We start from the raw sequence: 12,053 nt of genomic DNA, 5'->3' as shown, positions 1-12,053 counted from the left end.
GCCCCAAAGTCGGCATCAGTGCGGGAGGGCCCACGGAAGCGCCATTGCCGCTCAATAAATATTTGATAACCTGAATTTTCTGTCGACACATAATTGACTTTTCCAGAATTATGGCTATCCATTTCTGTTGTAGAAATAAAATAAATCATATCGAGAATGATGATATGAACTTTAAAAACATCCTGAAAAGTAGTGCAATAGGGCATGGCATTTAAGCGCTTGCGTCACAGTCTAGCGACAACAAAAACAACTGAATGTCAGTTTACATTAAATCCTCGCTATTACACAAACAGCAAAAAAATAAAAATAAATCGGAATAATTCAGTTCCTTGCGCCCCGACAGAAAAAATATGGTTTTTGATACACGGCTGGATAGAGAGAGAGAGAGAGAGAAAGAGAAAAATTTGACCTGTAGAAACTGGGTGAATTCTGTGTAGCTGAGCTTCTTGCTTCTGTCATGGCCAAAGTGTAGCCTGATGAACTCGCAGTCCCAGTTGAAGGGAATGTGATGATGGACTGCCGTCTGGCTGAAGATGTCACGTACATTTGCTGAAAGTGTGAAACGCCAGTATCAGAGGAATCGTTTGTGCCCAGGTGCTAACCTGGGGAGGCAAATACAGTCATGTACCATTTTTAAAATGTAACCGTTTGACTGTGGAATAGATAAATAAAATAGATAAGAATAAAAATTATTTATGTAACAATATTTCCCAAGGGCATGACCGTTTTTGAAATTCTCCCACCCAATGTAGCATTGCCTTCTGCGCACTGAAAATTCTCAATGGCCTGAGGAAAAATAGCTGACAAGTTAAGCTCAACCATTCCCTAATTATTCTTTTATATCCTTGTGAGTCTCGTGTAAGAAAAGTAATACAACTAATTAGTATATTACTGGAAAGAGACATGGGCGATGCCTCTACACAAACCTGTCAGACTTTATGTACATACCAAAAGAAATGTCCCCAGTGCCAGTTTTATCAAAGAGCTGGAAGGCAACAATGAACAGGGCGTCTGGGGCGCATAGAACCGATTCAAAGGCCAAAAACTCCTGGAATGAGATCAACCTGTCGCGACAAAGTTCACGCACTTCACACACTGAGCAAGCAGCTCGGCCGTCACATGACTTCCATCCAAACGCGAACTGTCTTTCTATAAAATATGATGGGAGGATGCCACTTACCCATCTTTGGTGGTATCAGCCACTCCGGCGATCAGGTCGACGGTTTTGGGATTATGTTGGGGCTGTGTTTGGAGAGCGAGGTAACGCTGCACAAAGTCGTTGGGGGTCATGTAATGCTCGCCATCCTCCACAGCGCTAGCATACTGCAAAACAAAGCACCAGAGCATTTAAAGTAGCTATCCCAAAAATACTGAATCATCTTTTCTAGCACAGCTTGGATGAGAACGCAAGATAAAGCGGTTTCTTTTCATTCTTTTTTTTAAAAAGGGTGAGTGATTTGTGCTAATTTGTCCTTACCAGAGTGTAACCGAGTTAGTCAAGCCACAAAACATATAAAGGTCAAGGGATCAGCTGTTTGATTTCTAAAAATACAATCGACTGTATGTCTACGGTGCCGATGGTTCATGTTTGGGTCAGGCTACAAATGACGTTTTCCAGCGTATTGATTGTTTGGCGTTTTTGCATGCGGAAAGTTTGAGGATGTGGAATTGAGATGTCAGTTGACAAAATAAACTTGTATGTTTAGCAGCACTGCGCAGGATTAGAAAGCTTTACTGAAGGAATTCGGAGGAGGTTCTGGAGTGCATTCCTACGTGGACTTTGCTAAATTTGACAGCACAGGTTGGCCTTCCTTCTATCCTAGAGGATAAGTAAGGATAAATAATAAAGAAAATTATTGGATCCATATCAGATGTTGCAAGTTCTTGTAGAATCCCATAGCATGTCTTGGTGCTCTAGGTCAGTCAGGTTGGAACAAAAAAGGGCCGGGCATCCATTTGCCCAATGTTTCTTTAGAAAACCAAAATGAAAGACTGAGAGGAACTAAGCGAGCAGGACTTGATTAGCAGATGAAAATGTTTATTGAATAAAACCCTCAACATGGGGCATAAACGTTACAGCCATGTTGTCCTTCAACACTCTGAAGCAAAAATACGCCAGCACTGCACTGTTCTAAACTTAAGACCACGAACACCCTCTTAAGACTTCCAGCCCATTTTAGACGTGGAGTTGGGTTTCAATTTGGAGCAGAGATAGCGGAGGGAACACAAGCACCGCATGAACTGGCACGGCAAAAAGACTCCCGGATTGCAAAGCGGAGCCAAGAACGACAGAAAGGGCTGGAAGATAAACAGAAACAGCCAGGGTGGAGCGCTTCACGCCAAGTGTTTTCATTGCTCCCATCGATTTCAGTGCGGCGAATTAACGCATCAAGTGAAAATATTCATTCCCGGCAATTTATTGCGGCGCTGCCTTTTTTTTTTTTTTTATTCATCGCTTTATGATTGTGTTTCTATTCAGCTTCACAGTAGGCCTCGAGTATTTCTTAATCAAATTATACAGGCAGTCAGAAAGAGCTGGCGGTAATTAACTCTTCCACCTGAATGTGCATCACAAATTACACAGGCAGCCCTCTTATAGCAGAGTGAAGACCTTGTTGAGACTTTTAGGAAGTTCACACTCCAAAACTGCTGTGTATGTGTTTGCGTATCAAGCAGACATACTAACAAACGTGTTAAAAATCAAGGCCCGCTGTATCGATTTATGTGGCCCACTAAAGCAAATGAAATGTGTCTACTTCCTTTCTATCGACAAAGGTTTGTTCTTTCAAATTTATGACAGAGATTTGCCATTTTTATTCACTTTTAACAGATATGTTTTGCCATCAAATCCCTTTGTTGACCTAAATTTTTGCATGCCAGTTTTATATGACTTCTGATTTCAAATTAAGCAATAATTTTAGGAAAAACTTTCAATCCACCTTCAGATCACCTCAATTCACCTTCAGCTTTACAGTCAGAGCTCAAATCATCTTTCCAGCAAAAAGAATGGAAATGACATTAATATGGTTTAATGGCATTTCCATTTGACCCGCTAGCACTCCCCAAAAATAGTCAATGTAATCCAATACAGCCAATCAGATTAGGGGAGAATTCTATTTACTTGGCCACACCTCTTAAAGGTAATCACAGTGTATTAAACCCTTTTATTGTCTTTGTCCTCTCTAGTTATGTTCATACAATGTAACTATTCTTCCTTCGGTTGATTGCTGCTTGAATAGATTAAAGCATTTTCACAATTTCTGACACGGTATAAATTAATTATAAAGTCAACTCAAATGACATCATCAGTGATGTTAGACTTGAAACTGGTTTGACAGCAAACCACAATGCTTTTCAATTGAACATGTATTTAAACAGTTGAAAGAGTTTCAAAATTAGTCAAAGCATGTGGCTGACATTTAAGCAAACTATGTGCCCCATATCACAGAAGATAGTATACAGCTTCAGCAAACTACAAAAAAATGGTCTTACCTTGAGAAAAACTGCCTTTAACTCATGGGGGTCGGCTCTTTTTGTCATTTGCACCTGTAACACACAAGCCCATTTTCAGCCATTATCGTGCTGCATCTTCAAGTGGTTTAACCGGTTGGCTGGCTCATTCATGAACTTTTTGCCCCAATGATTAGCTGGGATTTTAGCGAAGCCAATACGGCATAACTGATTCAAAACATCCCCGCAGTGCCAACGCAACCCTTCAGGCGAGAGCTAGCCGGACTGAGCGACGAAATTTCGACTTGGGAGTAAAAATGACAGCCGCGTCAAGACGTCTGCTGGAGGCGGCGGCGGCAGCGGCCGCGATGCTTCACGCCGGAGCAAAGTCGCATTTAAAGGGGGTCCGCCACATTTCTGACACACGCCCTGAACGCTCCACAGCCCCCGTGGACGACAGCGGAATACACACGCTCGCTCAAGCATCTTTTAAAGTTAATATGTGATAAGAAGTAGTGACGGAGTCACCTTGACCGCCATGCTGGGGTGTGACGTCGGCTTTAAGGAAGTAGCGCAGGCGCCGAATGGATAGAGTACAGTACTCACAATATGCTAATCATGTTATGGTTCAGATCGGGACAATGAGGGTGGAATATTGGGGCTTGGTGTTCTCACATTTCCTGTTTGTTGGGCTCAAACGAGGATAGGCGTGTGCCTGAACGAATGCTTATAAAACGCAAGAAGCTCGGAAAACACAAGTCGTCGCAAATCGAACGTACAGCACGTGACAAGTCCCAAGTCAGAGCTACAATGTTGAAGAAAATGTACAGAAGGTGACGTCACCCTTGTTTTGATTACTAACCTCTTCCTAGTAGGTTTTGGTTGGACAGCAGGGATGATGCTTCTCGAGTGGGGCTACGTATGCAACATTGTGTTGCATACAATACTTGTCATTTTAAGGCAAGTTGTACCTATTTGAATAAACATTTTATACACGAGGCAACTCAATGTGTGCTTCACACATAATCAAAGGCACACCTGCAAGCATTGCAAGCAAAACAGTTGACCAATCAAAAGCAAAGAAAAAATGTAGAGTTATAGAATTACTGCTTAATCAAAGTTGTGGGGTGGGAGCATTTTTTTTTTTAATCTAGATTTAAAAACATTTACACTCTGACTGACTTCACATCTACTTGCAGTTTATTCCATTTACATGCAACAAAACAGCGAAATACAACTTGCCCATCATCGCATTGAACTATGGGCTGCACTGATTGGCCCAAATTTGTAAATCTGGATTTACCTGCAAATCATTTGATATTTTGTTGAATTTGCTTGATTTGAACATACACACGCACGTTCAGATCTCACATTTATAACCTGAATATTTTTGAAGAAAGAAAGCAAGAATTCGGCCACGTTCTAATCATGTATGAATATTAGTGGTTACACTTACAATAATTAAACAAACTACGTTTTAATTCTAATGAATTGACAAGGTTATTTATTTTTCAAACCGGGAAAATATTGACGAATATGTAGAAGGAAGGAATGTATTATTTAAAAATGCCAACACAAAATACGCTAGGGAAAAATAAAGCAACAAAATGACATCCGCTTTCCCCGGAAATACGTAACGACGGAAGTCCTTATGATTGCGCGGTCTTTTAGGACAACACACTTCCCAAAACATTGAGCAGAAATGGCGGGTATGTGTCTGACAGCTTCGTTGTATTGCCTCCGGTTCTAATCAGCTTACCTTTATAACCACCCGGACGTAGATAGACGTGTGTTCTCCGTAACGCTTGAACGGGACGACATTTTTGATGTGCACAATTTGCTTCGGGGGCCTGCCTGCTATGTTAGCAACGTGCTATCGGGCTGTCATTGGATCTGTTGTATGTTTAGCAGCGCTGCACGGTGAAGCTTTTAACCGCGTTGCGGAATGCAACAGAGTTCTTTACCTGCAGCTGTTGTTGTCGTTGTTTTGCATAACTATAATACAAGACGTCAATGAGCCTCTTATAGTTAACCGAATCTTGTGATGTTGTTCAACTAATGTCATTAGGGAGGCTGTTGCCCCGGTAACTTACAGGTCGAATACTTGTCAGGCTCCATCAATACTTAGTTCCACAATCGAAACCTCAGCTCTGCCTTGTTGCCTTAGATTTTGATTTCCGTGCCTGCTATTCATTTGATGTTATTGTCATATTGTGAAAAGCAGTAATAACAGCTAATGCAATGTGTACCCTCAGGAGCAAACAACATGGAAAAGAAACTGGCGGAATTTAAGTGTGACACCAATGAAGCTGTCTGCTTAAAGCTAAGTATGTCCTTTTTATTGCTGTATTATATTCGAAATGAATTCATCAAAAGTATAAACACATTCTACTTCACTCAGTTCGCTTTCCAGAGGATGTTGATGATGATGGCATTATGTTCCACCCAGAATACAGTCACCAGATTTTTGGAGATGAGTAAGTACTTTTTAGTCATATGTAGAGCACCACACCTGCTGATGAAGATTCTCCACCTCCATATAAAAGCAATTTTTGTAAATTTGAATTTTATTCCATTCTTTGCAGTGAGGTGGCATTTGGATACAAAGGACTTCGGATACAGCTCTTTTACACAGCCGGAAGTCTGACCACTCTTTATAATGTCAAATATTCCTCCAAAGTCACGGAAACATTTGACTGTGTGGAGGTAAGATTCGCCTTTCTTTTCTTTCTATTTTTTTCACTTTTATTAGGGGATCTCGGATTTTTAAATTGTTTTGTCATGTGGTGTTCGCAAAATGAGCTATGATTGGTCGTTACTTGAGCCCCAAGCAACCCTGATGTCATTTTTAGTTGACAGCAAGTAGCAAAATGGTGACCCTGAGATGGATTAAAAAAAAAAAAAAAAAAAAAAGCTAGACTTTGCTGATTAATTCTTATTCCACAAATAAAATATTGATCGAAATGCTGTGTTTAGACGAGTGGGGGTGTATAGAATTTAGTGTAATAAAATGGTCTAGTCTTCCACAAAGTTTGAGTGACTGCCATTTCTTGCTTTAAATGGTATTTAATCGTTTATGATTGAGAGTTTGTGATGGACTCATGTAAAAGAAAGAGGGGGGATCAGTTTCAAATCAATTGGTAATATTTAAATTTGATAATGACTGTAACCATCAAGATTTTTATTGGGATTTTCATTTTTTATTGAGCGAACGTTGAAGCCACAGATGATGTTCAAGATGGCCGCCTGCCGATGTGTGCTCAGCGTTGACCCCGATGTCACTTTAAGCGTTAAGGGTTTGAGTGCAGCTGGTGTCAGGGTGGAGAGCGAGGGGAGTAGTTCAGGCTGTGTCTGAAGAGTGTTTGTCTCCCAAATCTGAGTGCATGCGGACAGTCGGGCCGGGCCGCCCTGCAGCTGGTGAGAAAAAGGACTTCCAAGCAGCTGCAACATAGTCCCTAATCAAATACCTATAAATATTTTTTTCAGAATTTCTCTTGTCTTATCTCCATGGGTGTGTGTTTGTTTTGACTCTATAAATGAAAGTTTTACTACCAAGAAAAAAAAGTAAGCTTCAGCTTTTCGATATAGGAAACCCTCCACACCACAAATGAGATTATACATACCCTCTTTGTGCTTATTGTTTTCCAATCAAATACATGAACAATGTTCTGAAGGTACATTAAGCCACAACAACAAAGCCACCTATTCTGAAAGGCTGCGCAATTTGGTGTCTAGTATGTGGAAGAGTGGCTAGAACAAAAAACCTTGTTTGTCCAATGCCTTCCAAGCACGCTCCTTGTTTCTTCGAAACGCCGCCGAACAATTGCAACGCTGGAGAGGCATTCAGCCGCAGGTGCATTACCTCCAGTTTGATATTAGCTGATGTCTGAAAGGGGGGTGGGGGGGGGAATCATCAGTATTTTCTATTAGCCTTTTGTAGTGCATTTTGCTGCGACCTTCTTCATTTCCCTGTTTTCAATGCTGAGCAGCGAGGGTCTCCGCGGCGACATAATGCCCATCACACATGTAAATGGTGTGAAAGGGCTGCTTAGCAAAGTGTTCTCATGTCAATCCTTGTGGAAATGGATACAATGCAAACATCACAGCTGAACTAACTGCGCGTTGCGCTGAGCCAAATGTCCGAGGCTAGCGCCCTCCTTTGTCTCCTTTGAAAACGCGGGGCCCAATTCATTTGATTGGGTTCACTTGGCAGGATTAGAGGAGAGGCCTCTATTATGTATGGCCAAAGGTTTATTAAGTTGAGATCAATTCATCAGGTTGAATTTCCCAGTGAGTGGCAGAAACAGCTTATTGTGGCAACTTCATCACATATTCATGGTTTAACTTGAAGAATAAAATGTACAGATTTAAGTGGTCTTTTCACCGGGCCCTCTACTCAGCTGACAGTTTTAATCGCCTAATGGTTTTCTTTTCATTGGCACGCACACGTAGGATTTGTTTTTTAGTTGCTAGACCGATTTGATACATTTCTTGCTGCCTTGCCAAGAGAAATGCTCCAAAGATATTCTCAGTCATGGAATTAAAAGTGTATGTATTCTTTTCATAGTCCTTCACTGCAATGATCTGAATTCGCGTTACAGCCCGATGATATTGACAGCAAGATCCGTGAAATTGTTCCCGCTGGGTTCACCTGCAACACGGATGACTTCATCACGCTATTAGAGAAGGAAGCTAATTTCAGACCCTTCGGTACTTTGCTGCACACCTACACAGTCCACAACGATGAAGCCGGAGAGCTCACGTATCAGATTCACAAGGTATGCAAGCTCTTATTTTGCTATCTTCAATTATTGTCGAAATAATACATTTTATCTTGTAATATTCCCTTTCCTATCTTCTCCACTGCAGGCGGACTTGAGCTGCTCAGGATTCCGAGAGTACCACGAGCGCCTGCAGACTTTCCTCATGTGGTTCATAGAGACGGCCAGCTTCATTGACCCAGATGACGATCGTTGGGACTTCTTTCTTGTGTGCGTGATCTCTTTAATTGACCCCCCCCCCCCCCCACCGCCAACTTGTGCAACCCCCCCTTAAACTATCCTAAAGCTTTTATTGTGTCAATGAAAAACAAAGCCCCCTTTTGAGACGCTTGTGACCAATTACCCGGTCGGTTTGATTATATTCCCCCTGTAGGAGAATTGGTGATCAGACAAGAGCTTCTTTTGTGCCAAAAAGCTCTTTTGAATTTTTTTTTTTTTTTTTTTTTAGGGGCACGGGCAGAATTGAATGCTGTTGTCTTTTGAAACAGTGTCTTAACAGTAAAAAGAGCCTCTGCCAGTGTTTCCTTTACCTTGGCACCTATTAATGCCGACAATGGGCAAAATGAACTGAAGTGATTTTTGAGGAGCTCAGTCCCTCTTTCAGGCTTTTCTCTTCCCCTAAGTTGCAGTACTCCAATTAAGTGCATAATGTATTCAGATTGCAGCAGGTGTACCGATCCGGCCTGGCTGCTCTAACTTGCCGCTGTGTGTATGTGTGCGTGTGTGTCGGGGGGAGCAGAACATGGAAGCTAAAATGGACACTGCATGAAAGTGTGCTTGTAAATGACCTGTTTGCCTTTGTGTGTTATCTGCAGATTTGAAAAGTACAATAAAGATGGCGAGACCCTCTACGCAAGCATTGGCTACATGACAGTTTATAATTACTACGCGTATCCAGACAAAACCCGGCCACGTGTAAGGTAATTGCCGGGCCCGCATAAGCCGGCCCATTCTTTTGTATGATAAAGGGAAGAGGAAAATTGCACATTTCTTTATCCCCCCCCCCCCCCCTTCCCTAAGAAAGAACCAAATTACTGGCTTAGATCACCAATCGTTGGTTTTGTAATGAAACCAGGGTGATTTGTGTCTGAAAACAACTTTAGAAATAAGCATTTGATGTGACTGAATTAATTGTGCTGATGGATCAAAGAGAACTTTGTAACTGCCCGGCTACAAAAAAAAATTGAAAAAGTTTTATTGAAGTATTTTATAATTATTATGTTTGGTTTTCCATTTCCACAAACCAGCCAAATGCTGATACTGCCTCCGTTCCAAGGAGAAGGCCACGGAGCGCAACTGTTGGAGGCAGTGCACAGATTTTATTCCAACGTTCCAAAAGTGCTCGACATCACAGGTGAGGAATCGCAAGATACACAAATTGTGGGTGCAATACTTTTCTGACGTCATTTTAAAAAAAAAAAAAAAAAAAAAAAGACCCTGCAAAAGCGCTTTTGCATTATACATCGAAAATTTGATTTTATTGGGAATGAAACGTTGTGCGTCACTCACAAAAAGCTTGAATTGATTTGTCAGTGCTGTGACCGAATCCTGTGGGGAAAGATAATTTGGTGAGCTGGCATGAAAACTGGCCTGCTGAGGCTTTATTGAAATTTATTCGATCTAAGTTGTCGACATGGCCGCGCAGCAGACGACGGGGATGAATACTAAAGAGGCGTTGGAAGAGTACTTTGGAATGCAGCCCGACGCCACCAAATGCAGCAGATGATTCCTGTTCACCATCTTAGAAACCAATTCGGAGATTTTCCCTTTTTGTGTTTTCAGCTGAAGATCCTTCCGAGAGCTACGTGAAGCTGAGGGATTACGTGCTGGTCAAGCTTTCTCAGGGCCTGCCATCCTTTGCCGAGGATAAACTGCACCAAGGCCTGTCAGACGAAATGGTGGAAGAGGCACGAATGAAACTGAAAATCAACAAGGTGCTCTGTCAATAATTTCTTGGTCATTTCCTCACCGTGATGAATGTCGGGAAATGTCAACAGCAAAATATCGAACCAACGATTAGCAGATGCTTCTGACGTCTTGTCATATTTGTGCAGTCAGTTATTTTCTCAAGACGGAGGCTGCAATTATTTCTTGAAGCGCTGTTTTTTATAACAGCCTTTGTAATTTTTCTTTCAATATATTTTAATGTCCTATATTGTAAATTTCCAGTATTCTTGAGAATTGAAAGGATGAACAAAGAAGTTCAAAATGTGTGTTTGTTGTTACACAAAACAAAAAATCAGTCTTTGGCTAACTCGTTCAATCCATAAGTAAGCGTTGCCTTCAACTTCTTAAATCAACATTACCTCCACAGAAACACGCGAGAAGAGTGTACGAGATCTTGCGTCTGAGAGTGACTGACATGAGTGATGAAGAGAAATCCAGAGCGTACCGCCTGGCGGTGAAGAAGAGACTGTTTGGACCTTACAGGGTGAGTTTTGTTGCCAGTCATCATCAGGGCAACTGCAATTAGAATTTTTTTTTTTTTTGTCACGTTTTACTTGGCAAGCTGTCAGCACAACTGAATAATCATCAACAAGCGCCCTAACATCACCCCCAGCATCCTGTTTTCGTGTGACGTTTCCTTGTAGCAGTTGCTTTGCATAACAACCATCAAACATTTTGTTCAGCGGAGTAACCCCGCCTCCAAAGAGCCCGAGTAGAACGTGGAAAAGGTCCCACGGGGTAATTTGGCAAGTAGGGATCTGGTGGCCAGATGCTGCCAGGGTTTTTTTTCCTCGAGGAGAGAGTTTGCATGTACTTAGCCAAATGTTAGATGCCGCCGCTTTGTCAGAGATTTATAGCTCTGCTCTACGAGAGCTTGTTTTAACACGACTTTCTCTTCGTGCCAGTGGAATTTCATTGTCGTCACAGTTTTTAATGTCATTCATCAAAAGGTAATTTGGATTTTGTGTTGCCAAGTTAGTGTGCATTTCATCATCTGGGTTGAACAATCAGTATTTTGTTTTTATTTATTTATGTATATTTTTAATGGAAACTGGGCTCTAAATTGACTGTTACCATTCGACCCAGAAATCAAGGTCCAGGTCCATCATGTAGAAACCCGTGTAAACTTGAAAATGGAAAAAGAAAAGAGAAATGTATTACTTTTTCGACCGAGTACACAAAGTGCATATATGACGCGTCAACATGTCTAACAAGAAGAATTTGAAGGAGAATGGCAGATAATTCCCTCTAACCCGGTACACTTTTTTTTTTTTAATCTTACAAATTTAAAATAATGCCACTGGAGGTCACAAATCATTCCCTAACTCCATTTTCGTTTTCACCGACACGGCCGCTTATGTTTATTTCTGTCGAGCAGAAGAATCAAAGGGAGCTAACGAAGATGACAAAGTGCCTGCGGCTCGAGGAGGTGGTCTCTCATTTGGGTCAGATGGACACTCAGATGCAACACAAGGAGCTGGAGAAGAGCTACCAGCTGGTTTTGGAAGACTACCGGAGAATCATCGAGAGGCTGGCGTCACAGGCCTGATTAGGAGAGACCAGGAGTCCACCCTCTCGACGGCGTGTACAGAAACCCCCTCATGAACTCTCACCGCAAGCAAGAGGAGACGCTCGCCGAGACGTTCAATCCAATCACCGTTCTAATTGCAGAGTGTTTTTACAGTAGCCGAGTTGTGGCTCGCGGTGGAGAGCAGCCATTTTGTCTGCCAGCTTGTGTTGGTACACTGGAGGATTCGTGCGGCTCGGTGGCGGCGTCTTTGTCCCACATTTGCAAGACCAGTCATATTTGTAGATCTTGAACACTTGCCATTTGTCCCGCTGTTTTGCAGCACTTCAATAAAAATGGGATTTGTA

At 41.9% G+C, this 12,053-nt stretch overlaps 2 protein-coding genes across 6 annotated transcripts in view; one reads left to right on the top strand and one right to left on the bottom strand.

Annotated features, from left to right (window-relative positions):
- The window catches only part of LOC133159674 (electrogenic aspartate/glutamate antiporter SLC25A12, mitochondrial-like), a 15,194-nt gene extending 10,745 nt beyond the window's left edge, over positions 1 to 4,449 (bottom strand). For 2 of the 3 annotated variants that reach the window (XM_061286912.1, XM_061286911.1), the window contains exons 1-5: positions 3,979 to 4,126; positions 3,493 to 3,546; positions 1,181 to 1,323; positions 949 to 1,064; positions 410 to 549 (exon numbers count right to left, since the gene is read on the bottom strand). In XM_061286912.1, the coding sequence (XP_061142896.1) occupies positions 410 to 549; positions 949 to 1,064; positions 1,181 to 1,323; positions 3,493 to 3,546; positions 3,979 to 3,990 (465 nt within the window). In that variant the 5' untranslated portion in view covers positions 3,991 to 4,126. Of the gene's footprint in view, positions 1 to 409; positions 550 to 948; positions 1,065 to 1,180; positions 1,324 to 3,492; positions 3,547 to 3,978; positions 4,127 to 4,312 lie in introns of those variants that run through there. The other variant, XM_061286913.1, reaches the window with a different exon arrangement.
- On the top strand, positions 4,130 to 12,053 carry hat1 (histone acetyltransferase 1). 3 transcript variants are annotated; one of them, XM_061286927.1, is made up of 11 exons: positions 4,130 to 4,283; positions 5,706 to 5,777; positions 5,852 to 5,927; positions 6,036 to 6,156; positions 8,052 to 8,228; positions 8,320 to 8,441; positions 9,047 to 9,151; positions 9,479 to 9,585; positions 10,014 to 10,165; positions 10,546 to 10,662; positions 11,557 to 12,053. In XM_061286927.1, exons 2-11 carry the CDS (start codon positions 5,717 to 5,719, stop codon positions 11,725 to 11,727), a joined length of 1,209 nt encoding a protein of 402 aa, XP_061142911.1. In that variant the 5' UTR covers positions 4,130 to 4,283; positions 5,706 to 5,716; the 3' UTR covers positions 11,728 to 12,053. The 3 variants fall into 3 exon arrangements, with proteins under 3 accessions (XP_061142911.1, XP_061142912.1, XP_061142909.1); XM_061286928.1 differs by lacking the exon at positions 4,130 to 4,283 and adding an exon at positions 4,389 to 4,410; XM_061286925.1 differs by lacking the exon at positions 4,130 to 4,283 and adding an exon at positions 5,072 to 5,159.

Source organism: Syngnathus typhle, linkage group LG9, assembly GCF_033458585.1.
Source record: "Syngnathus typhle isolate RoL2023-S1 ecotype Sweden linkage group LG9, RoL_Styp_1.0, whole genome shotgun sequence".
NCBI classification, from domain to species: Eukaryota; Metazoa; Chordata; class Actinopteri; order Syngnathiformes; family Syngnathidae; genus Syngnathus; species Syngnathus typhle.
This window is presented reverse-complemented; position numbering and strand designations above follow the sequence as displayed.